This window comes from Bubalus kerabau, chromosome 22, assembly GCF_029407905.1.
Source record: "Bubalus kerabau isolate K-KA32 ecotype Philippines breed swamp buffalo chromosome 22, PCC_UOA_SB_1v2, whole genome shotgun sequence".
In the NCBI taxonomy this organism is placed as follows: Eukaryota; Metazoa; Chordata; class Mammalia; order Artiodactyla; family Bovidae; genus Bubalus; species Bubalus kerabau.
Window position 1 is genome coordinate 47,805,319 of NC_073645.1, and position 26,796 is coordinate 47,832,114.

The window sequence follows — 26,796 nt, forward strand, 5'->3', positions numbered from 1 at the left end:
TAAACCAACAGACACAGTTGAAATGAATGGGGACACTTTGGATCCCAACGTGCTGTTTGTTGGACCCCCCACTGTGAGGTATCGTGCTGGACATGGCAGGGAGTAGAAGCCATTCCTGGTCTGGGAAGATTCTGCATGCCATGGAACAACTAAGCCTGTGCATCACAACCGCTGAGCTTGTGCTCCAGAGCCTGGGGACCACGATTACCGAGCACACTTGCGGGCATACTGAAGCCTGTGTGCCCTGGAGCCCACGCTCTGCTACAAGAGAAGCCACCACAATGAGAAGCCCGAGCACATCAACTAGAGAGCAGCCCCGCTCGCAGCAACTAGAGAAAAGCCTGCACAACAACGAAGACCCAGCACAGCCAAAAATAAAGAAACAAAGCCGGGTGGGGTCTGACCTGTAAAATCTATTCCACTCTGGGATGAATTTGCCCAGTGGCTCCAACAATGCAGTTAGTTCTAAAGGTTCATTTTCTGGCTTTTGCAAGAAACTAGTCACTGTCTGTTTCCAAGAGGTTTACTCATCTCAGCTCTTCTCCAGAACTCAAGGGAGCAGGAGATGACACAACACACCTCGCTGTTGATGTATCGGCGGGGCGTGTCATCCACGGGCACAGCACCGACACTGTTGGCCACAGCGTGCCGAAGGAAGCTCAGTCTGGATGTGTAGCGGGTCATGATTTCGTTGGCTACAGACACCTGGGGATCTGGATGTGTAGTGGGTCATGATTTCATTGGCTACAGACACCTGGGGATAGAGCGATCTCTCTGTGAAGTCAGAGACCACAATTACACCTGATCCTTTGTCATATACTCCAGGTTTTCATCTGGAGGATTAAGGGCAAGGACACTCTGATGGGTAGTTCGTGGTCAAACTCGATGGACAAGATCTTTCACATCTCCATCCTCAAGCACTTAGGGATTGAAAATATTCAACTTTTATCTCATCAATACTCTGAAACTGCTGCTGTTTCAATGGAGTGGGGGGTGGGGGGGCTGGGGGAGGTGAGTGACAGAGGTCAGAGGAGGGTGGGGCAGAACCCTATTTACCATGCTGGTTCCATCCAGGTGACTAACACTTCTTACCCTGAAGTCTCCACGTTGGGATGACAAGCCTTGCCTGAGAAACATGGATGTTTAAAGACAAGGGGGTTTACAGAGAAGGATAAATATCTGGTGACATCCCTTCTATGTGGAATCTAAAAAGAAATGATACAAATGAACTTACTGACAAACCAGAAAGAGACTCACAAACTTAGGAGAATCAAATGATGGTTGCCAAGGGAAAGGATAGCTAGGGAGTTTGGGATGGACATGTACACACCGCTGTTTTTAAAATGGATAACCAACAAGTACCTACTGTATAGCACAGGAAGCTCTAACTTAGTGTTACAAGGCAGCCTGGAGGAGGGGGGTTTCTGGGGGAAAATAGATCCATGCGTATGTGTGTCTGAACCCCCTAGCTGTTCACATGAAATGATCACAACATTGTTAGTCGGCTGCACCCCAAAATAAAAAGTTAAAAAAAAAAGATGAAAGAGTTTAATAAATGAAACTTAAACGAAAAAGTATTTAAGCAGTTGAAACTTGATCCAGATCTCAGCATATTCTATTGCTGTTTCACCTCCGATCTCAGGCTATAGGACAGTGTCACACAAGGTTTGGGGCCACCTCCTGAGGCCATCACGCCCCCAGCTAGAGGTGGGCACTGCTCAGTCCCACCTCTTGTGTGTGTGGAGGGGAGTGGTTTCCTCCACTGGTTTGGAGCAACCATAGAGATTTGTGAAAACGACTTGCAGAAAACGAGACTTCTGAAATTGTTTGTTCGGTCTAATACCTCTCTCATATCCCTTTTTCTAGGAATGGAAACCCCTTTTATTATGGAAAAATCCACTTTTTATGGTTCAAGTGGGGCTAACTTTCCCAACCAATGCCAAAAGGATGGGCATGAGATTCAAGTCTGGCCCCTGAGACTGCTCCATGTCACCAGTAATAAGTTTAGGTCAGTGATGGATACAGGACCAAAGCCAGTACATCAGCATCTTCCTTGGAACCTGACTGCTGGAGCCAGCTGGATGAGGGGCCTGGGCTGCTTTGCTCCTGGGACTGCTGGCCGTGTCCTTCAGGGTCTCCCCCATTACCACTCTCCCTTGAGCCTGGGGACCCCCTACTCTCATTTGCCCTGGAGGGCTGTACCCACCTTCCATCCATCACATTTGCCTCTTGCAATGTTTGAAGGCTCTGGTCTTACCGTAAACCCCGCTGTGGACTGAGAAGGTGCCTCAGGCCCACACAGAGCAGGTGTGTCCCAAGAATGAATGAGTGAAAACCAGAGGGAATGCAATTCAGGGAAAGCACATCCTGTCTCTACCCCCATCCCTGTAGAAAGTCAGTTGTGGTTCCCTCAGAACAAAGCATCTTGGGTAAATAAACACAGTTTCCTGGTCTGCCTTGTCTGGGTCTTCACTTATTCATTTACATCGAATGAAGTATTATCATGCTGGCTTCCCTCATAGCTCAGTTGGGAAAGAATCTGCCTACAAAGCAGGAGACCCTGGTTCGATTCCTGGGTTGGGAAGATCCTCTGGAGAAGGGATAAGCTACCCATTCCAGTATTCTTGGGCTTCCCTGGTAGCTCAGCTGGTAAAGAATCCACCTGCAATGCAGGAGACCTGGGCTCGATTCCTGGGTTGGGAAGATCTCCTGGAGAAGGGGAAAGGCTTCCCAACTCCAGTATTCTGGCCTGAGAAATCCATGGACTGTATAGTCCATGGGGTCGCAGAGTCAGACACGACTGAGTGATTTTCACTTTCATCCTTTTCACTTAAGAGGAAAGAAGATATAAAGTCACAAAAAGACATTTTACTTCCTGGAAAGGAAAACTGTCATTCCCTCAACATTTAGACACATTAAAAAAATTCTATAAGCAAGGAAACCAGAAAGGGGTCTCCATGCTGATCTCGGGAGCAGACACAGCTCCTACAATTGAAAAAAGCATCATTATAGGAAACAGATGAGAAGATGCAAACCAAGAACAACTTCCTGAGCACCTTGACCATCAGGACCTACAGACACAAGGAAGGACAGTCAAGAGTGTGGAACCAGCCAGCCAGCGTTTATCTTAGAGACAGAGGGGTCAATAATTTAAAATGTGTAAACGACTTCTATCTGCTAGTAAGATATTATAAAGGTACAGATCTGACTTCAAAGTTGCTGCACGTAAAGACGTCTGTCTTCATGAAGACAGGAGACTTCATATCTGTCTCATGAAAAAAAGTGTCAGGTTTTCTTATCACTACTATATTACATCAATTTACAGCCTTTGAATTTTTAATAATGGAACACTTAGATGTTCTGCTATTATCAAAAGGTGAAATTTAGCCTTTCAGAGGGATTTTTGACATCATCCTGCATTTTATCATTCTATAAGAAGTGATGGAGTTTAATTACCACCTTTATCTTCAGAGTGATATAACTTGTGATTTGGAAGTTTCCTATGTCATTATGTCTTGAAAGAGAGATGATGACATCTTGTATTAAGCCCACAATTTATGTGATCTAATCTTTCTTTAGGGTTTTCCCTTGTGGCTCAGGGGTAAAGAATCTGCCTGCCAATGCCGGTTTGATCCCTGGATTGGGAAGATCCCCTGGAGAAGGAAATGGCAACCCACTCCAGTATTCTTGCCTGGGAAATCCCATGGACAGAGGAGCCTGTGGTGGACCATAGTCCATAGGGTCGCAAAAGAGTCGGACATGACTTAGTGACTAAACAAAAATATTTCCTTAAAATGACTCTGTGATGCAAATACAGGTCCCCAATTCAGTTGCGTTGGCTCCTCCTCCATGGGGTCACTAACACCCCTGCCCCTGTTGCTAATGTCCACAAAGGCATCTTCACAAGTGACCGCCTGCTTGTCCTCCCCGTCCTCCCTCTGCTTCTCTTCTCCACACTGACCTTCACATCTGTGGAAAAACAGAGCCCCAGCAAATACATTCTCTCATTTCCTTCTTGCACAACGGAACCAAAAAGAGACTTTCCTGCCTCCTAAACACTATGACTCTTGGCAAAGATCACTCTTCTTCCCATCTGTAGCCTGATGCTGTGGATGTTTGTAAATGTACCGTCCCTGGTGTGTTGTCATAAAGAAACTCATTTAAACCAGCCCTGCCGGGCTTCCCTGGTGGTGCAGTGGAATTCACCTGCCAGTGCGGGAGACACAGGTTCCATTCCTGGTCCGGGACGATCCCGCATGCCGTGGAACAACTAAGCCTGCACACCACAACTGCTGAGCTTGTGCTCTAGAGCCCGGGGACCACAATTCCCGAGCACACGTGCCACAAGACTGAAGCCTGTGTGCCCTGGAGCCCACGCTCTGCTACAAGAGAAGCCACCACAATGAGAAGCTCGAGCACAGCAACTACAGAGCAGGCCCGCTCGCAGCAACTAGAGAAAAGCCTGCACAACAACGAAGATCCAGCATAGCCAAAAATAAAATAAATTTAAAAAGTAAAAATAAACCAGCCTTGCAGATAAACACTGCAAAGGCACCGGCCCATAAAAATCGTCTGACCAGCTCACACCACATCAATCAGGTGACGCTATTTTCTGGTGAGTGATAAAATAGATAAAACTAAGATAATTTCAGGATTTCCTTGATGCAGATTGTTTGTGGCTCTACACACACAGTTATCTGCAAGATTAATTTCCAAGTAACGTTTTCAGTTATCATGCTAGTGGTTCAGATAAACAACATTGGCAAAAGTAAATTTTCTGCCTGATGAAACATATCCAGCTGTATTTCAGAAGGAAATGTTTAAGGTCATGTCGCATTGACAGAAAATCTTTGTGGCTATTAAGCCTGAAGCGGACAGAGGGCTAAATACAAGGTCCGGTTTGAGCTGCAGGTAACATTTACGTGTTTGACATTAACTGATAAAGTCTTGAGATTCAAGATTTGTGGGAGAAGCATCAGTGCGGGAAAAAAATGTCAATTCCAAGCTGACAAGGATACCATCAACAATAATCGTCAGGAAAGCAAGCAGATGAACAACCCTCACAAAAAGTATTCTAAAACTATAATACTTTGCTAGTTAGGAGTTGCAGGCATATGTTTTGAATTTTCTATCATTTTGTTTGTAGAAAGATTTGGAAGAGGATTATTTTATTGAAATATAAGGCTGGATTGAGAAACGTCCCTCTCAAAGGAATTAGTTAGTTGGGAGGAAGGGCTTCCGCTGGCCAGTGTTTGGGTAGCCAGATCTGGGGAGTAACTGATGACTTCCTGAATGTAACAGATGATGCTGGCCAGGTTACTGGGATGCCAGCGGCAGGGGCCGGCAGAGCAAGTACCCTAGAGTTCTGAGTCACTGGGCTTCCTAGGGGCTGAAAGTGACCCCAAAGTACACATGGTCCCGATCCCAGAGCATTTGCTAAAGGCTGGGAAATGAAAGACTATATCCTGAACCCATCGCATGCTTGACAATAAGTTTTCCTCTTCTGAATCATGAAAAGTTAATGCAAACCGACCACAGTAACAGCGATATCCTGCTCTCTGCCTGCTGCAGCTAGGGGCCTGGGAGCCGGCTGAGGAAGTGACCTCTGCCCCCGGGAACTGTGACAGTCACATCCCGACTCTACTGCAGGTCCCAGGCGAGAGTGCACTGGGGCTGTGGGAAGCGTGTCCCTCTGGCAGAACCAGGGCTCTTGGTCGGCAACTCACAAGAGCAGGACATGGCTGAATAGTTATCGAATGAGAGTGCATGGTGGTAGACAGGGCTCTCTGTTCTCCAAACCACAGCCCAAGCTCTGGATAAGCAGAAGAGCCTGCGGTTCCCCTGGGATGGGCCCCTGTTCCTGTGCACCTTGGCCCCTGCTGTTCTGGACACAGGAAATCCCTTCCTCTCCTACCTTGGCAATGACTATTCCAGGGCAACCTTGTTTAGGATCCTTCCTGCTCTAACCACCACCCCCTCCAACCCTGCCCCAGGCTGAGCCCGAGGCCCTCCTCTTTTCCCATCAGATCACGGCCCTCCCCACAGCCCCAGGCACTGTGCAAGCTGCAAGCTACTGCATGCTACTATATACATGTAATATATTCATAGACATGAAATAGACAAGCTACAGTAGAGGACAACAAAATACCCACGCAGCAGGCATATTATTCTCCCCATTTTCATATGAGGCACAAGAAGGCTGAGCGACTTGCTGAAGGTCACTCTTTTAGAAAGTGGTCCATTCAATGCCCCTGGACCTCCAAGAGGGCCTTATGTCCTAATCCTTGAACCCTGTGACTATGCGACCTAACTTGGCAGAAGGGACTTTGAGGATGTGATTAAGAAATCGAGATGGGAAATGATGCTGGGCAACCTGGATGGTCCAATATAACCCCAAGAGTTCTTGTAAGAGGGAGGCAGAGGATCAAAGTCAGAGATAGAGATCTGACCACAGAAGTGGAAGTCACAGAGATAGAGATTTGAAGATTCTGTTCTGCTGGCTTTGAAGGAGGGTGAAGGGGCCACGAGCTAAGAATCGCGGACAGCCCCTCAAAGTTGGAAAAGGCCAGCAAACAGATGGTCCCCTAGAGCCTCCAAAGGTAACACTGCCCTGCCAGCATCTTCATTTTAGGACTTCTGACCCCAGGAACTAGAAGATGATAAATGTGTGGTGTCATAAGCCACTGTGAGAGCAGACACAGGAAGCTTACCCGGTGTCCATGAACTGGAGAGCTAGGCTGTTGCACTGATATAAGGAAAGGAACACCCTTCATTAGCAAAGCGGGTGGTTGTAGGCCCTTTTAAGAACCCCCAGGTACAGGGAGCCCCTGAAGCTTCTGGCACCAAGTTCTCAATGCTCCTGAGGATGTCACTGTGATGACTGCAAGTACTAAGAAGGTCAAGAGAGATGGATCCCAAGAAGCCACCAGCCCGGGGGACTCTCCCAACCTAGTCCCCACGCCGGTTATTTCCAGGAACTGGGTGCTTCTGACGTCAGAGATGTGTAGTTTGTGTGCTATGCCCCTCAGAGGAAGCCTGCCGTTGCTGGGCAAGGGCCCCCTCCATCACCAGGGTGAGTGGGAGGGGAGAGAAGGGGCCAGCCTGGACCCTGGGGCCGCAGGCCCCACCGTTGCTCACAAGGATATGGCAGGTTCAAGCAAACTCCCTACTGCTTCTGCTCTGGAGAAGCTCAGCCTGTGAGTCACGCCGTCAAGTCTGTCCACCTCTCTCTCCCTGGTCAGGCAGCTCAAGAAGGACTAATCAGATGAGATAATGAACACCAGCCTCGGTCACCATGAATCACAGGCCCGCAGCCAGCTGAGTCACTCAGTGGCAGGGCTGAGAGAGCTGTGGGGCTCTGTCTGAGCTCACCCTGGAGCCGGGGCCAGATGCTCTAAGTCAGCAGGGCACCCAAGGCCGCACTTTCCTTCAACAGCTCCAAGTGCTGTGTGTGCTCTGGCCACGGAATGCTCCTTGGAAGGGGGCGTTGCAACTAAGTCCCCTGTAACTCAAGACTGGGAGATTACCGAGTCTGGGGAGAGGCTGGGCAGGCACGACCACTACGGATGCTTCGGGCCACAAAGGTTTGGCCTGGGGAAGCAGCGCTGACCCAAAGTGACCCCACTCAGCTAAAAGGTGTCCGGTCACTCAGCCATTCAGAGCCCGTACAACCGTGTGACGTGTAGATGGTGAGTGCCTCCTCAGCACTTGTCATGGGGAAGCGTTTGAAGCTGTGAGTCCTACCTTGCCTGGAGGCCCTCCTGTCCAGCTGGGGAGGAGGTCTGGGGACTGGTCAGGTTCCAAAGCCCAAGCACTAAGGCTCTGGGTACCACCACTTCCTCTTTCTATCCACCCGAGTTCATCAGCTGACTCACTGGAAAAGCCCCTGATGCTGGGAAAGATTGAAGGCAGGAGGAGAAAGGGGTGACAGAGGATGAGATGGTAGGATGGCATCACCGACTCGACGGACATGAGTTTGAGCAAACTCAAGGAGATCATGAAGGACAGGGAAGCCTGGCAGGCTATAGTCCACGGGGTCGCAAAGAGTCAGACGTGACTTGGTGACTGAACAAGAAGCTCATCAGCGAAGCCTGAGGCCTTGGAAGAACTTTCCAGAGAACGAGATAAACGGAGGCACGGTGAACCCCTTGTTGCTGCATCCAGGCTGCGCTCTCTTCTCCCTCAGAAGGTCCCCTGTGCACAGGAGCACTGGCTTGGTTGCAGGGTGGTGGTAGTGGGCTCCATGAGAGCCCCCCGTCCTAAGCAATGTCCGCTCTGTCTTCCATACTCAGGCCATTGCTTCCACATCATGCTTCAAACCCAAGCTGAGGTTCAGTCACTGTTATTTGCCCTCATCACTCCTAAACCCCAAACCCCACCATCAAAGTCAGACAGAGGCCCGTTGGCTCTCTCTCCCCTACAGAGCCCGAGCTGGCCTGGCCCCCTGCCTGGGCCTGGCTGACCACAGAGGCCTTACCACAGCTGGGGCCTCTGGCCAGAACCAAGGCCGCCCTGCAGCCAACGGGAAGGGGCAGAAGAAAGAAGATCACTGACATGGTCTTGGAAAATACCCGTTGTGGGATTCACTGTCAGAATCCTGGATGCAGGAACAAGGGGCCAACCCCGGGGTGACGAGCCCCTGCTCTGGGCTGCCCTGCCCTAGGCCCTGGGTCTCTGGCCCCGGAAGACGGGGCAACAGAGGACAGAGACACAGAGGGGACGGGGCCTTCCCCCTTTCACTTCTGAGCATCTGTTTAATGTTAGAGCTTCTGTGGAACTTGGGTTTGAGGCCTGGCTCTTTGGGGTGACAGCCTAGCGCGGGAACTCGGCTGGACTTGGTCACAATCCCAGCCTCACCACCTTGGGAAATGACTTCCGGCCTCTGAGTTTGAGCTTCTGCCTTCCGTAAAGCTGCGGTCATTGTCTCCACCTCAGGCGTCCTGTCCTGGGAGGTTTACGCAAACCAGGCTGAGCCCAGGTCCAGCGGCCCATGGGCAGGAAGTGATGAACCATCTCTCAGGGACCCGACCACACAAAGGCTGCTTCCTGACCACCTTCCCACCTGGGTGCTTTTTTTCTGGGACACACGCCTCTGTCCCTCTGCTTTCAGAACAAAAAGGCATTCAAGGCCCTTGAACACCTGTCTCCGAGCTCTTCCTCTGGCGTCCAGGCCTCCCACGCTGGGCCCTCCCTCTGAACATTGTTCCCCATCACAGACGCACACATCAGCTCAGCTCTGGCCTTCCCGAGGCAGCCCCCCCCAACTGCCCCTCGCCCCCTGGCTGCACCGACGTCCTCTCCGGCACCCTCTGCCCGTGGCTAGGGCTGTCATTCAAGCGCCAGGAAGGACTTGGCACACAATCAGGGTTGTGGGTGGGGATGTTCTGCCGCCTGTCTGCCCGGCTCCCTGTTAAGCCGTCTGAGGGCAGTGGTCCTGGCCGATTCAGCCCTGTGTCCCCACGGGCACATGGAGGTGCTCATACGTCTCTGGCCAGACCATTCTGTTGTGCCTTGGGGCGGGCTCCAGACAGCACCCACTTTTGTGTGCCCTGTGCCCAGCAGGCCCCGGTCACACCACAAAGCCCGTCACTTCAGCCCAACAGAAGGAAGGTTCTCGACAGCACGCTCCGGGAGGGATGCTCACGGAAACAGAGGGCGGGCTTCGCAGCCTCAGCCCCCAGGTTGGTGGGGGCCACGTACCTGGTCCCCAGAGGGTGACGCACTGCTGCTCATGGGTCTGGCAGATGCCATTGTAGCAGTAGCCATCCACCCCCTGGCATGGGTGCCCGTCGTGCAGGTACACGTTGGCTGGGCAGTGAGGACTGGCCCCCGTGCAGAACTCCGGGAGGTCGCAGGCGTTGCTGGGGTCCCTACACGCAGTTCCCGCTGGCTTCAGCTGCAAGGAGAGGGTAGTTTATAAGCACGTAACTGCAGGAAATGGGGAAGAGTGGTCCTAGTCACATTCTGGGTAGATGGGAGCAGGGCTACCCCGTGTAGCCTCATGTAGACGGGTGCGGACTTCAAAGGAAGTTCCATTTACTGAAGGGAGAGCTCGTTAAGTAAACAGTCTCACTCTGGGATTCACCTTTCCACTGTGGGGTGGTGGGGGCAACTAAGATGCAGCTCTTTTTAACTTCCTGCAACATCAAGTTTTCCTGGTGAGCAGACAAGCTGGTTGCTGGCCCCTGGGCCTTGGAGGAGTGGGGTGCTACCTGATGGACCCGTCGATTCTTAAGAGCAAGATCTCTGGTCACCAACGCCATCACTTGTTTTAAGATGACGTTTGCATTTAAGGCATTCACTTTTGTGGGCAAGATGACAAAGATCATCCCAAGGGCATACTTGCAACATTAATTTTACTTTCAATCAAATCACAGAGCTGGAAACCTGTCTGTAGGACTTTACAGGGGCAGGGAAAGAAGTAGTAAACCAAAGGAGCCACACAGGATGTTAAGGAACCATGCAAACGATGCCTCATCTTTTTGATGTTGAGGAGCGTATGGCTCAGGGTGGCTTGTCTGAGGTTATAGAGCCAGTGAGCAGCCCCGCCTCAAAGCCCCCTCTCCAGGGACTTCCACCACCAGCAGCTGCAAGCCAGGCGTGCCAGCTTCTTTAACATCCCCATAAGCTAATCACAGGAAAGGGGTGAAGGATACTTTAAGCTGAGTGTGAAATGTCACAATGCACTTTGGAAACACTGTGCTCTGCCTGGGTGGCTAAGAGGGAGTTTCCTGCAAGCAGAAGGTCAAGATCAATTGCTTAATTAAAAGGAAATAAAACTACCCTTGGAACATCTGAATCAAAAGCTCAGACTTCGACTCTGCCAGATCTCAGCTCTGAACAGTGAGACAAACGATAGAACTGCCAACACGAATGCAGTCAGGGTGGCAGAGTCTAAAACTGCCAACTTGGCTGGGCTGGGTCAGCCAGGACATTCTGTCAGGGGTCGTCAAGAGCAAGATGCTGAGGTTGTGGCGAACAACCCGCCCAGTGCCTCAGCCAGCAGGCAGACATTCTTGGGATGGAGCAGAGGGACCTGATGTGAGTCCTCCCTGTGAGAGGGGGAACTGGTTCTCAAAGACTTTCTTCAACAGCATGACCAGAACAGTTAATGGGGAGCCTGAGTTTTTGGTCCAATTCCTTTCCAGCTCATAAATTATTTACTACAGATGACTTAGCATTAAAATGTGCATTTCACACAAAGATTAGAAGATAATAAAAATAGGAGGTAGAGAGTACCAGCTTGCGTGATGAGGACCACAGTTTCCCCAGCAGCGAGCGCTGGGAAATCACCCTGCCCTGTAGCTCGCCCTGCGTTGGTGTTGAACCCGTAGAACCCATGGGTGACCTTGGGAGCAGGAGGGCTCACCCGGCAGTTTTCACAGCACAGTCCGTGCGCGCAGACAGCGTCTGGCTTCAGGGCACAGGTGGTGGCATTGCAGCAGAGATTCTGACATTCCTGGAGATGGAAGAGGTTTGACAGGGTCACCGGGGGGCCACCAATCACCAAAAGCAAAGGTTGCACCTTCAGTGACTAGAAAGGGAAGAAAGAACCCGAGGGCCCCGCTCTTGAGCTGAAAACCAGCCTGACCGAGGATTATCTTCCTTTGGAAGAAAGCAGAGCTTCTGGTAAGTGTTTATGAACTGCCTGGGAGTGCGTGTCCCTGGGAAAAGTCAGTAGCACCGTGAAAGGTGGGGTGAGGGACTGGGACAGAAGGCTGGCTGGCTCCGGAGGCCATTCGCATCAGCAGCAGGTGGGGCCGTGTGTATGTCTTCGAGGACCGCAGGCCTCAATGCAGTGACCTGTATCAGGATCACTGGAGCCCTTTGAATGGGTTTAAAAGTCTCCATAGATGCATACAAACTTAACTCCTCAAAGACCGATCCAGAGTTTAACTGAGAGCACAGTGGCAGGAAATGAAGTCAAACTAGTTGTATGTGAACCACAGCAGTCCAACCTGAAGCTGCAGCTGGACTCTCAGTCAGCACAGGGAGGGTGTCTCATCCACCAAGACACTCCTCAGGTCAGAAAAGCGCCTCAGAATGAGCAAGAGACCGAAAGGAGGTCTGTGGGCTGTGCCCATAGATTTGCAAGGGATTTAAACAGGTCAAATAGTAGATGGATGGTCTTGTCTGAAATAAATGCGAGAGAGGAAGTGAACTCCTATGTTATGCTGCATTTCACAGGTACTCAAGTTTTTGTCACATAAAGAAACAAGAGGCTATAGTTTTGCTTAGCTCTCAACAGAAGGCCTGCACGTATCTATTCAATGTATTTATGACATCGTGGGCTTTAGGACATTCTGGTAACTTGGAGTTGACACATTTTAGAAGAAAATGAATTGCCATTAGAAAGGGGAGCTCAACAGAGTCTTCAGAATTGAGTTGATCAATGTCCCTTTATTTTCTCTTCTATATGGTTTGTGCTGAAGAATTTATATACTATTGGCTACAGGCCCATCACATACTATTTTCATAGTGTAACAGTTTACTCCCCAAACCATCTCCATGAATGAATTTATCATCAGTATCATAAATGCAGTGAATAAAACATTGATAATCCAGAAGATTTATGGCTCAACCAGGATATGTCAACTGTATCCCGTGTAAAACTCTATGAATGATGTTCCCAGTGACTGCTCGCTCCTATTACACATACACCCCAGGTTATTCAATTTTAAATTTGCTCAAGGACTTCATAAACATCCAGAGTGTGTAATATATACAGTAGGAGAAAACTGCCAACCAGAAGCCAATGCTGTAACTTTCAGGACAGTAAGGAATTCCAACTCATGGATTTACAAGCCTAAAACATTCAGGAACTTGTGTTTTTATAAGCGGGGTCCATCACTGGTACTGCTGATCAGTGCCACGGCAGGTATGACGATGCTGTCCTGTACGTATGGTCTAAATGGCTCTTCTGATGACACGAGGGCCAATGACAGAGTACAGGCTCCTGTGCACTTCTAAGGTAAATCAGCCATCCTAAAACTGGTTTGTAAGACCCTTTAAGAACCAGGTCCCAATCCCCCCGACGAAACTGCTAAATAATATACACAGAAGTTCAAATGGAAACGAAGCCAAATAGCATGGTTTTGACTTCAAAAGGCATTGATAATGTGAGCAAGATAACTAAGTTTAAAAGATATTTGCAAGCTACTGGCATGCAATTGACTTTAAACAAGGAGATAAGGCTGCTTTTTCAACCCTATTAGCTTGGAAGAATGAGCGAGTTGTCAGGAAACCCTTATGGTGGATATAAATCTAATGTCCCGGACTCAAGGCTTCAGCACTCACTTGCCTTTTAACTACCCAGAATCTATTTCTTCTGCAGAACTCTGTTTATCAGAAGAGACAAATGCTTCATCTGTTGGTGCAGCTATTATTTTAGTGTTCAATAGAGAAGTTCAACAGAGTCGACAAACACTCAGCCTCCAACGACTGAAGAGTAATGAAGCCGTGAGAGGATTTTCAGCAAATGCCCTGATTGTCATTCTTGGGTTGTAGGTAGTAGACAGAGGTTCCCAGTCACCATGAACTGGGCTGAGACAACAATGCATCTTCTTGAAAAGAGTGGCCATTATTTCTGGGAGCAGAAGCTGGGTCCCGTCGTGAGCTGGGGCAGTGGTTCTGACCCATTTACTCACTGAGATGGTGACACCAGAGTGCGTTATGGTCCAGGGGATGCATAGGCTGATAGGAAACAAAGGCATGATGGTTATTTACCGTGCTTGAGCGCTGAGTGGGGGAATAAAGAACCCAGGTTCACTAAAGTATTGGTCAGTTTGGAACCTGGAAACGGGCTTTCATACCATCAGAGCACAGCGTGACCTTAAACCTTAAAAAGTCAACAAATAAAAAAAAAATTAAAAATTAGAAAACTAAAAATTGAGGCAAAAAGCTTGCCCATGACTTTCAAAGATTTCTTGGGAGAAAGAACTCTGGATGAAGAGATTGAGAGTTCTCTTCAGATATCAAGGACTTATTAAATGAGGGCCCTCCACATAGAATAACATGCAGGGAGAGTATAGCTCTGCCTAAGCAAGGAGTTGAGTTCATAAAAATCTGTCCTGCAAGGGAGTAAGTTGCCTGGAGAGACAGTAACCCCCCTGTCAAAGCTGAATGACTCCTTGATGGGGGTAAAAGAGAAGGTCACAATATCCATGGCAAATTTCAGGCACTCAAGGATTTGCTGATGCGATGCTGGTGACGGCAGTGGAGATGAAGATGAGGCGGTGGTGGAAATGACAACAGTGATGTGGTGGAAATGGTAACCGTGGCGACGTTCGCCCTGCTGATGTGGAGGGAGGCAGGGATGCTGGTGGCCATGCTGGTCTATGGAATAAATGACTCTGGTAATAGAGTCATCCCAAACCTGAGAGTTCATGGCTTCAGGGAGAGCTGCCAAATTTATTTAAATTAATAAACAATTACAAGGAGCTCAAACAAAAGATAAAGCATTTCAAGTCAACCTGACCTCTCCTGAGAAACAGGAGTAATTTAAACTAACTGTTTTTTTTCCTTTAAGCAATTAGAAAAAAAATCTCTGAACAATTTCCCCTTTGTATAACCTATCCCATGATGGTTTCAAGTTTTCCTCCACTCATCAAAAAGAGTTTCTGTAAGGCCATAATTAGGATTTTGTTCCTGCATAGTAACCAAGCTTTGTGTGCTGTGAGCAAAATTAAACAGCCTCATGGACAGCGCCGTGACCCTGGGCGAATCCTGAATTTAGCAAGGGCACAGAAACACTTGATCAACCTGCCTCTTCAACCCCCATCCCCGAGCACTTATATTCACTCTCAATATTCTTACAGGAAAGGTCAGATGGAGTCCAAGATTATTCCTGCTGCCATGGAAAAGCTCAGAGGATTGGAGAGGGTGGGATACGATGAGGAGTCCACAACCAGCTGTTTGTCTGATGAACACAGCGAAGCAAGGGAAGTCTCAGAATCTCAGCACAAGTCTCCTTCCATCCTAGAATCCCCCTTTGAGAGCAGCCCTCCAAGATGCGCTCTTCCTAAGCCCTCACCAGGCCCATTTGTGAATTTAGCTAATACCCACCTTGAACTTGTCTACCACTGCAGCTCACATAAGCTCCCAGAGAGGGACTCACACGTGTAGACAGCCTGCTATGCAAATGGGTGACTTTGATTTATTCTAAACACAACCTTCTCCAAACTTTGAGGGGGCTCTTGTTTTACCAGGCAGTCTTGCTGTGCCCTTTCTCTCTCCTTCCCAAGATTATTCAGAGACTAAAAAAAAAAAACGGCTGCTACAATTTTGATGTTGATTAACTTTACCCTGGGCCCTATGAAAGCACGAAAATGTCCTGACAGTGGCTGGAAAGCAGGGTGAAATGAACCTTTTGCTGGATTAAAAATGTTCTCTGCTCTCGCTTATTGCTTCTGAAAGCTGACAAGCTGAGAGGCAGGAGACTGGGAGCCTCAGGTCACACATACAGAGGAGGCTGCGGAGACAAGGGCAGAATTTCAACTCGGGAGGCCGCTCTTGGTTAAACATGAACGCTGCTTATTCAAATTCCCCTCGGGCTGCACACCTTGCAGAGAGAAAGACTTGGGGCTTACTAGCCATTTGAAGCCAGCATTCCAAGGCTTTCTTCTCTGTCAAATTCAAAGCTAAATGCTTTTTCATTGTTCTTGTCCTCATCTTCCCGAGACTGCTGTGTCCTTCAACAGAGAAGATTTCTTTATCTCTTTAAACCAGTGATACAACTTAATTCACGCAATACTTAGCATTCAAGAAGGCCATCCTGGCTTATGAAGCTTGCTCAAGGTGGCCCTAGGATTTTCCCATCCTGATTCTCCAGCACTATTCGTTCTGCTGCACAATTCCTTCAAATTCTTGCTGGTTGGCCCAGCCGTAAAAGCGAGACAAATGTCCTGTAAACGTTTCTCTTACCTCCGGTTCCCCACAGTCACACTCCTCTCCTTCTTCAACGTATCCATTCCCGCACTTCTGGCCCCCGAAGGATTGCTTCACTTCCGGCAGGTTGAACAGACACATGCCCATGCCCTTCTGCAGGCTGGCCTCCAGGTCCTTCCTGCTGCAGCTGCTGAACATCATGGGGAACGGGAACCTGCAGGAAGGAGGCAGGATGTCAGTCGTCAGGGAACAGAATGGGCTGTGCATCACCCTTCTTGTGCCAGTGTGTGTGGTACCCACAGGCATCCTCTGGGCGGGTGGTCACTCTCTCAGTGAACAAAAGCTTGAATGCTCTAAAATGAGGCACCTTCAGCTAAACCCTGCAGTCCAATCCTGCACCGTTCCAGCACCACTGAATGAGGAAGTGCTACCGGCTCAGTCATATCTTGACTCTTTGTGATCCCAGGAACTGTAGCCTGCCAGGCTCCTCTCTGTCCACAGAATTCTCCGGGAGAGAATACTGGAGTGGTTTGCCGTTCCCTTCTCCAGGGGATCTTCCTGACCCAGAGATGGAACCTGGGTCTCCTGCATTGCAGGCAGATTCTTTACTGTCTAAGCCACAGGTGCTTTATCCCCCAAGAAATGATCCTTGGATGGTTTTCAAATCGACAACTCTAGACAGTGTCTCATTGCAGACATCATTAATAGTTCTGTGTGAAATGATATGATGGAGAGTGAAGACTCAGGACCCGTAGCTTGTAATATAACTATGTGAGGAAGTTTTTTAACTTCATTGCTCGGAATGGCCATCATCAGAAAGTCTACACATAATAAAGGCTGGAGAGGGTGTGGAGAAGAGGGAGCCCTCCTACACTGTTGGTGGGGATGTAAATTGGTGCAGCTACTAGGGAGAACAGCATGCAGGGTCCTTAAAAACACTAAAAATAGAGTCACCGTATGATTCTGCAATCCCACACCTGGACATATATCCAGAAAAGATGAAGACTAATTTAAAAAGGACACATGCACCCTATGTTTATAGCGGCACTATTTACAATAGCCTACATGTGGGAACAACCTAAATGTTCATCAATAGATGAATGGATGAAGAAGGTGTGGGGCATATATGTACAAGGGAATATTACTCAGCCATAAAAAGGATGAACAATGCCATCTGCACCAACATGGATGGATATAGAGATTACCATATTAAGAGAAGTCAGAGAAAGACAAATCATCTGATATCACTTATATGTGGAATATAAAAAATAATAAAAATAAACTTATTTACAGAAACAGACTCTCAGACATAGAAAACAAACTTATGGTTACCAAAGCAGAAGGGAGAGAGGGATAGATTAGGGGGTTGGGGTTAGCAGATAACAAACTACTATATATGAAACAGATAACCAACAAGGAGAAGATTCTTGAGAATCCCTTGGGCTGCAAGGAGATCAAACCATCAAACCTAAAGGAAATCAACCCTGAATATTCATTGGATGAACTGATGCTGAAGCTCCAATACTTTGGCCACTTGATATAAAGATCTGATTCACTGGAAAAAGACCCTGATGCTGGGAAAGACTGAAGGCAGAAGAAGAAGAGGACGACAGGGGATGAGATGGCTGGATGGCATCACCAACTTGATGGACATGAGTTTGAGCAAGCTCTATGAGCTGGTGATGGACAGGGAAGCCTGGCGTGCTATAGCCCATGGGGTCTCAAAGAGTTGGATGCGACTGAACAACAAAACCAACAAGACCTAATATATAGCACAGGGAATGATATATTAATATGTATCTTTTAATAACCTATAATGAAAAGAATCAAAAAGTATATATAACTGAATTACTTTGCTGTACACTAGAAACTAACACATTGTAAATCAACTATACTTCAATTAAAAATAGTAATAAAGGCAATTGCTACCCTGAGGCAGGGGGAAGGTACAAATGACTGAGCTTATCAGCTCCCTGGCTTCACGGACATCATTTCCACAGGGGGACAGTGGTCAGAGCACAGCTGATACTGGTTTGGATCCATGAAGGGCAAATTGCTGTCTCCTCAGGCACAGCCTTAAAAGAACAGAGGAGGTCAGAAGTGCGGGTCCTTCTCTTGTCTCTAAAAACCAGGCCTGCAAAGGATGTGGCCAAGTTGGCCGATGTCCCCACAAAGCTCAATCTCTCCCTTCCCTGGCCGCAAGGGGTGTGCCAGCCCCCTCACACCTGGATGGGCTGTGTGACAATTCTTGGTGACGGAATTAGCAGGGGTGAAATGGCATGCAATTAAGTGGCGATTCCTTTCTCTTCCCTGTGGCCAGCTGAGTTCAGAGCATTCCAGCATCCTAGCAGGGAATGAGGCAGAACGTCACCTGCTCCCAACTCACTGCACAGCGCAGAGCCCACAGCAACACATGGAAGGGAGCCCCGCCCAGGACGGTAAGCCACTGGAAGCCGGGGCTTCTTGCTACACCTGCTAGTGTTCCCTAACACATACACAACATCTGACTCTCTTACGAACGCATTTCCCCATGTCTTAGGCAGCAATTATAAAGGCTAAGCCCACCAGAAACCCAGGTTTTATTACTTAGTGAGCCAGCAGAGCCTGCCCACCAGCAAGCCCAAGCATCCTCCCCCATGCTGACGTTTAGAGGATGACATTATGATTGGATCCCAGTCAACTGGCCAAACCAACGCGTGCTGCTCTGTCTCCCGGAGGATGACAGACTAGCCACCATTCAATGACTGAATCTGGAAATATTTCAAGACCGTGATGAGTTCCAGGGCCAAATGGGTAACCCTGCTGTCTCCCCAAGTGTTTTCGATCAATCTTAGTTATTAACTCTGAAGTATAATTCTAATCTACAGGCAAATTAATACATGCAAAGTCTTGCTCTCGGATACACCAGCAATAAACCAAGACTTATCTGGAGTGCTGTAACAAAGTTCCTTTTGAACTCTCTAACTTTCCTGGGCAGACAGACTGATTATTCCTGGTATCAAAGTGATGCTGAATAGCTTCAGATGACGAACCATAAGAAAGTGTGTAATTCTGTCCATTGAGAAGGGCTTTGTGTGGAAAATACGATGTATTGCACAGGGGATAGAAAACAGTCCTTTGCAGTAGAAGAGATCGAACCTTCTCCTGTGTGAGCTTTTCCCAGAATGCCCCATCTCAGGCCTGATCCTGGAGGCTAAATCTCACTCTCACACCAACAATGCCTAACCAGGTGTTGTGATGAGAGCTCGCCAGTTCATTCTGGGAGGAAACTGATTTCTAGAAAACGGTAACAGGGAGTTAGGAGAGGCACTTGGATCGACTGTGAGCCTCGGGAAGGGTTTACACCAAGATTCACAGCAGCTGAGAGAAGCCCAGTGAAGGAGGGGTTATCAACCACCCAGTTCCCAAGGCAGCAAGACGTGTGCAGGGCTGAGACCAGCTCCAGGCACAGCTCCGACAAGCACTCCGATCTCACTGTCTTTCAAAACAAATACATTTTGATTTTTTTTTTTTTAGCGGGGGTTGACATTAAAAAAGGAACAGAAACAAGATGAGTGAGATCAGTGTAAGTTCAGCATTTAAATTCAGAGCATCTGGGAGAGGAGAACAGATCACTAGTAGCAAAAAATGACTGCGTGTCTGTGCTGGGTATGGTCAGATAAGACTCGAGTTATCTGTGTAACAGGACGTTTCTTGTTCTTAGTTTTTTTTTTTTTTTCCTTTCTCCTATTCTGTTGAAGGACAAAGCCCAGATGCTCTTAAAAGTTTTTTCTTGTTTAGTGTCACGGATAACATCCATCCAATTCACAGCTTCCCAACCTTGCTCTGAGGAAGAGCGTCCAGGCACTAATTCCTCGAGGTGCCTCCATCTGCTTGTTTTTTAACTTTATTTTTAACTGGAGGATGATTGCTTTACAACGTTGCGTTGGTTTCTGCCACACATCAGCATGAATCAGCTGTAGGTACCCACCCATCCGCTCGCTTTTGAACTCCCTCCGCCCACCCCATCCCACCCCTCTAGGCTGTCACAGAGAGGTCCCTGTTTTAATAACAGAACAGCATGGCCACGAGGTGTGGAGGAGGTCACCGACACCGGTCCTTTGTTCCATCACTCCCAGCACAGAGCTGGGTCTTACACCACGCAGCCCAATTTCACCGTCGTGACACCTGACTTCAAAGTCTGGACAAGGAAAACCTCCACCAGCTGCCGGCTCACAGCTCCTGCCCCGAGCACAGTGAGTGGGGCATCTTTCCCTCCAATATGGACCTTCCTGACTCACTCCGAGGGACCCCAAGGCTGCAAGACCCCTTAGGAAGGCTGCAACCCTTCCCCATACTTTCCTGTCCTCTCCGTGGGGACTGGTCAACATTTCCCCTCTAGGGGAGAATGGAAAAAGGCCACTTGCATCCTCCAAGACCTCTCATTGGATGACAAATGGCGATGTGACCAGGGAGCATTCTGCACCTGCCTTCATCCTTTCATGATTTCTCATCATGGGGAACAGTGACTATTTCTCTCTGATAGAATATTCCTGAGCCTTATTGGGGGGCATTTAGAGAAAGTCAGGCTTTGGAGGAATAAGAGCAGAGAGTAACCTGTCACTCATCATTCAATTATTATGCAAGTATTTATTCAACACCTGAGTGCCAAGCATTGTACCAGGTCCTGGAGAGACCGGAGTGAATAAAACACACACCCGAATCTTGGCCATGGTGGAGCTTGCATCTGGTGGGTCAGGCAAATAATACAGAAGATAAGGGAGTAAATTATGTGTTAGAAAGGAATGAACATGAAGGAGAAAATAGGACAGGTCAGGGGGCAAGGATATAGGAGGTCTTGACCTCTTAGGGGAAGATGATCAGGGGAAGACCGCACAGGAAGGCAGGCATTTGGGATGTGAGGGAAGAAGCTGGACACACCAGGAGGAAGAATGTTCTAGGCAGAGGGAGGAGCCAGTGCAAAGGGGTATGGGCAGGTGTGACAGTCCTAGAGGACTTTGTTCAGCAGACAGCAGCAGGTTCTTCTCTCAGTGACACATACCCAGAGGAGCGACCCCCTCCCCAGAGAAAACTCCTAGGCCCTCTGAGGTCAGGTAGATGGCAAAAGACGACCATGGAACATCATGAAAGGGGGAGAGGAGCATTGCCCTGCATGGACCAGGCATTGATAACTGCTTAAGGTACTTTTCATAACAATTTCAAACTAGTATTCCTCCCCACCTTTTTTTTTAAACCAAACTAGTTTTGACTGACCAACTAGGACCTGCCCGTCAACTGCCTTCTTACGCTGGAATCCTCTTGGTTGACCAGCGTGTGGCAAGGAAGAAGAAAGTACCTAAAAACTATATCTAACCCAATGTGCCCCGGAAAGACACAGAATTCAGTCATCTAAAATGGTTTCATGCAAATCAAAACTACAATGAAGTACCACCTCACTCCAGTCAAAACAGCCACCATCCCAAAATCTACAACTAACAAATACTGGACAAGGTGTGGAGAAAAGGGAGCCCTCCTACACTGTTGGTAGGAACATAAACTGGAGTAGCCCCTACAGAGAACGGTATGGAGGTTTCTCAAAAAAACTAGAGTTGCCGTATGATCAAGCAATCCCACTCCTGGGCATACATGCAAACAAAACTGTATTCAAAAAGATACACGCACTCCTATGTTCACAGCGTCACTATTCACAATAGCCAAGATGTGGAAGCAACCTAAATGTTCAACAGCAGAGGAACGGATAAAGCAGACGTGGCACATCATACCACGGTGTGTTCTGTTCAGTTCAGCCGCTCAGTCGTGTCCGACTCTGCAACCCATGAATCTCAGCACGCCAGGCCTCCCTGTCCATCACCAACTCCCGGAGTTCACCCAGACTCACGTCCATTGAGTCAGTGATGCCATCCAGCCATCTCATCCTCTGTCGTCCCCTTCTCCTCCTGCCCCCAATCCCTCCCAGCATCAGAGTCTTTTCCAACGAGTCAACTCTTCTCATGAGGTGGCCAAAGTATTGGAGTTTCAGCTTCAGCATCAGTCCTTCCAATGAACACCCAGGACTGATCTCCTTTAGGATGGACTGGTTGGATCTCCTTGCAGTCCAAGGGACTCTCAAGAGTCTTCTCCAACACCACAGTTCCAAAGCATCAATTCTTCGGCACTCAGCCTTCTCTATAGTCCAACTCTCACATCCATACATGACCACTGGAAAAACCATAGCCTTGACTAGATGGACCTTTGTTGGCAAAGTAATGTCTCTGCTTTTGAATATGCTATCTAGGTTGGTCGTAACTTTCCTTCCAAGGAGTAAGTGTCTTTTAATTTCATGGCTGCAGTCACCATCTGCAGTGATTTTGGAGCCCATAAAAATAAAGTCAGCCACTGTTTCCACTGTTTCCCCATCTATTTCCCATGAAGTGATGGGGCCAGATACCATGATCAGGATGCAACTAGAGATTATCATGCTAAGTGAAGTCAATCAGAAAGAAAGACAAATGCCATATGTTACCACTTACACGTGGAATCTAAAATATGACACTAATGACCTTATCTACAAAACAAACTCACAGACACAGAACGGACATGTGGTTGCCAAGGTGGGGGGTGAGGGAGGCGTGGAAAGGGAGTTTGGGGTTAACAAATGTAAACTAGTATATAGAGGGAGTGGATAAACACCAAGGCCCTACTGTATAGCATAGAGAACTATATTCAACACCTTGTGATAAACCAGTAACAGGAAAGGCTAAGAATGTATAACTGATTCATTTTGCTGTACAGCAGAAATCGACACATTATAAATCAACTATGCTTCAATAAAAAGTAAAATGATTTCAGGTCAAGAGATAAGGGAATTTGATGATACCAAATATTAGATCTCTCTAACTATAATAGAATCCTGATTTACACACATAGCCACAGGAAAGAATGACTCCAGGAAAATGCTTGGCATGGCCAAGCTCATCACCCTGCTTCCCTGGTACCAACCCTGCTTCTGAACTTCTGATGACACCAAAATGAAGCCTTTTGCGTGGCGTGCTCACTCCTCCTTCATTCATCTGCTCATTCACAGGAGAAGCAGCTGTTTCAAAGCTCTGAGGAGGATCCTGTGATGATTAAAATGTGGCTCCAGGCTTCCCCGTCTTTCCTTGCTGGACCTCTGTCAAGGGAACTACTGGGCACACCCACTCACTGCCTCTTCACCCATATAACTAAAATGCTGGAAATGCATTCACATTATGCACATTTATCCACATGTATAAATTATATAAATATATAAGCATATTCATTACATTGAATTGATGTATATATATTTGGAATAACTTGAGAACCTGCTTTAAGCTAGATGATATGGTGGGTACTTTCTCATAGTAATATTTTCTTCTTTATGCTGTTTTAAATTTACACTTTAAAACAACCCTATGAAATAGGTTTGTTATCCCTATTTTGCAAATGAGGTGAAGGCATTTAAGAGTTCTCACTCCAGTGTTCTTGCTGGGATAATCCCACGGACAGAGAAGCCTGGCAGGCTACAGTCCATGGGGCTGCAAAGAGTTGTACCTGACTGAACATACAAGCAAAATAAAAAGGCAAAGCAAAGTTGGGAGATGGCAGAGCCTAGATCTGATCCCAAGTGTAGTTATTTAAAAACCTCATTTTCCTCACTGAGGATACCAGTTCAGCCCTGGATTTTCCACAGTGAACTGCCGAGACATGGGCAGTGATCTGTATGGCCCTGATGCTCGGACTTGCATACGGAGGAGGAACCGTTCTCTCAACTCAACACCTGCCTGAATCAGAGCCCCTCAAGTGGTCCCAGCTTCCGTATCACCTGGCAACCCAGCAGAAATGGAGATGCTCAGACCCCACCTGGACCTGGTGCCCTGGAAGAACTCAGGGGTGGGGGCCCCGTGACTGTGTTTCAACAAGCTCTCCGGGTGAGTTCATTTTAAACCGAAGTAAAATCCACATGACAAAATCACCACTTAGAAATACACAATCCCCAGCGTTTATGCGTTTACGGTGTTACACAAACATCACCACTTATTCCAGAACGTTTTCCTGAGTGCCCACCCTCCACCCCCAAAAAAGCCAGCCCATGAAGCAGACACTCCTCACCCGCACTCCTCCAGTTCCTGTCGACCACAACTCTGCTGTCTCTCCCTGGATTTGCCTGGTCGGGACATTTCGTGTAAATGGAACCTTCCAACGTGGACCTTTCATGTCTGGCTTCTTTCAACATGTTTCCAAGGGTCTTCCATGCTGTAGCACTCTCAGTACTTCATTTATTTCAATGACTGAATAGTATTCCATGGGAAGTAAGATTACATCACAATTTGTGTATCTATTCATCAGCTGATGGTGCTGGTGATTTACCAAATGATCAAAATCAAAGATTGGGAGCAAGTGACCTAGGTTTAAAATTCAAATGCTATAAAGATAATACATGGACAAAGCCACACTTATTGGTGTGAATGATAAGAAATACAAACCAGGTGCCTTGCAGGTCACTTTTCTTGCACTTAAATTAGAAGTAGTTCTGTTTTCCCCCGTGGTTTGCTTTTTCTAAGAAAAGCTCGATGTACAGCATTTTGAAACCTTACATGACCGCAGGCATGTGCTAGAAATTTCATGAGAATCTTAAAGTCAAATTCAAGTCACAAATGAATTTTCAAATATCGTCAAATATTAGAGCAGTTGAACTGATTAATCGTTGTACTTTAAGGTGCCAGAAGATCCTGACTGAACAGAAAGACGTTTCTGTTTTGAAGCAAATTCCTCCCACTCGCTTTGAGCTCCAGAGTATGATAGTTCTGCCTTCTTTTAGCTCATTTTGTTCCCTTATTTTATAGCCTTACTCCTTAGACTATTAATGAAAAGAACATTGAATTAGGCCATGTAGTTGTTCACGACATTGAGGATCCTGTGCAGCCCATGGTGGGTAGTTTAAAAAAGACAAGCCTCAGTTTCTTCTAGAGCTTTTGGCAAACTCATCATAATGTGCTTTTTAATACTTTTCATAAATCATCCCAAATACGTCAGGACAGCAGCTAATTGAATCGACATATAGCAGTGACAGGCTGATGCAAAGCAATAAAACTGGAGCATTATTCAGAAAAAAGGCCTTTTTGCATGATACTTTCCCTTGGCACAAGAATGCTTTAAAATGATTATACGTAAGGACCCAGAAAAAAAGTGCTGCTTTCAGTTCACAGGCAGAGAATTTCTTGCAGACACCATGCCAGGGTGACCGGCTCCTGCTTAGATGTGACCTTCTTAGTTAAGACACGTCTGCCTTTTTCCTAATATTTAAATACCAAGGACACTTGGGAGTAAATTTACCATGCTGAATGCAAGATTAGAAAGAAAAAGCTGATGAAACAGACAGCTGCATTGATTCTGGAGAAAACACATACACAGAACCTACTTTCCAAAAGAGGAATGCCACTTACGGCTTCCCACCCTAAATACAGTCACAGCTTAATATTTCAGCCGTCACCAAGCTGCCAAGTAAAACATTATTAGGGGTTACTTTTACTTTGACAAATGTGCAGTCAGAAAACTCTTTTCTTGTAGGAGCCTATTGTGTGTCTCACGGCTGTATTCCTGGGGGTGAATCATACTAAGACCATTTATCAAGCCTGACAGTGGAAGTAGGGCGTTATCTGCCTTGCAAAAGCTCTCTGGGAATTATCTTCTCTTCTTGGCAATTAGGCAGCCCGGGCAAGCAGCAGCAATCAGGCCGGATTCACCGGGGCTGCAGGTCACTGCTCTCCGTCTTCTTCGACTTCCTTGCCTCGTTAATCAGTGTGTGCTGGGTCCCAAAGAACCTGGGGTCCCAGCTCCAAGCTCTGGGAGTGACAACAGCCCACATGCTGACTGCAGGAAAGAAAGGCAGGTGACCACAGCAAGAAGGATGGCAGAACGTGGGCAGCTGCTGAGAACAGCTTGAAGCTGACACAACCGTGTGACAGGAGAAGCCAGCATCGCAGGAAACCAGGGATGGGAATTCATCCAGATTTCTGTTTAAATCGATTGGAAATGAAGAAAGAAAACTTCACATCTTTTACAGCCGATAAATGATTAGATGGTAAAGGGATACTGTTTTGGGGAAATACGTTGCTGACGTTCTGCTTCCCACTGATTTCTTCCTACAACTGGAATGGAGTTCTATTTTCTCCTGACGGTGAAAGTGACGGATGCAACAGGCCTGGGAGGCTCTTCTTTACAAGGCACAGAGGAGACGGAGGAGAATCAAAATTGGAAGACTTAAGTCTGAGCACGCATCTGTTAAAACTAAAGCTCAGTCTTACACCCAAGTCTCAGTCTTCACATTTATACTGGGAATAACAACAACTACCTCGGGTGTTGAGGGAGAGGACAAGTGAGATTCACACAAAAATGGGAGCATCTTTGGTTAACTTCAAAGATGCTAGTTGCCAGTATTTGCCTGAAAGAATGTGTATCTCTCCCTTATTTAGAGGTGCCGCTTTGGCTATTTCGAGTTACAGGTTGCCAGTGCCTTGTGCTTAGAAACATGTTCCAACAGGGTGCAGACTTTATGACAATTGTCGCCCCAACGTAGCCCTCTTTAAATGGCAAAACCGCAAGCACAAGTCAACTCGAGAGAAAGATGATTCAGGAGGCAAAGGCATGATCAAGCAGTTAAACAGGATCCCTCGATTTAATACATATGTGGTGTCAAAGACGCTGCTCATTCTCGAAGGGCCGGGCTGTCGTGAGCTGAACCAGAACATGGGCTTAGGAGCATAAACAACCAGCTGAGCCACCAACACTCACAAAGCCGCTGTTTAGATGACTGTTACCTGCTGTGTGGTTGCAGTGGTTCTCAGTTCCTGGAACTTTTTCCAAAATGTATTTCCCCAAATTCCTGCAACCTTTTCCTTCATAGCCAAGGCC

The 26,796-nt window shown here is 47.5% G+C and overlaps 1 protein-coding gene across 1 annotated transcript in view; it reads right to left on the reverse strand.

Moving 5' to 3' along the window:
• ADAM12 (ADAM metallopeptidase domain 12) overlaps positions 1-26,796 on the reverse strand; it is a 333,194-nt gene that overhangs the window by 44,753 nt on the left and 261,645 nt on the right. Inside the window, exons 12-14 of the mRNA XM_055559857.1 lie at positions 15,922-16,099; positions 11,369-11,458; positions 9,700-9,895 (exon numbers count right to left, since the gene is read on the reverse strand). Of these exons, the coding sequence (XP_055415832.1) occupies positions 9,700-9,895; positions 11,369-11,458; positions 15,922-16,099 (464 nt within the window). The remainder of the gene's footprint in view (positions 1-9,699; positions 9,896-11,368; positions 11,459-15,921; positions 16,100-26,796) is intronic.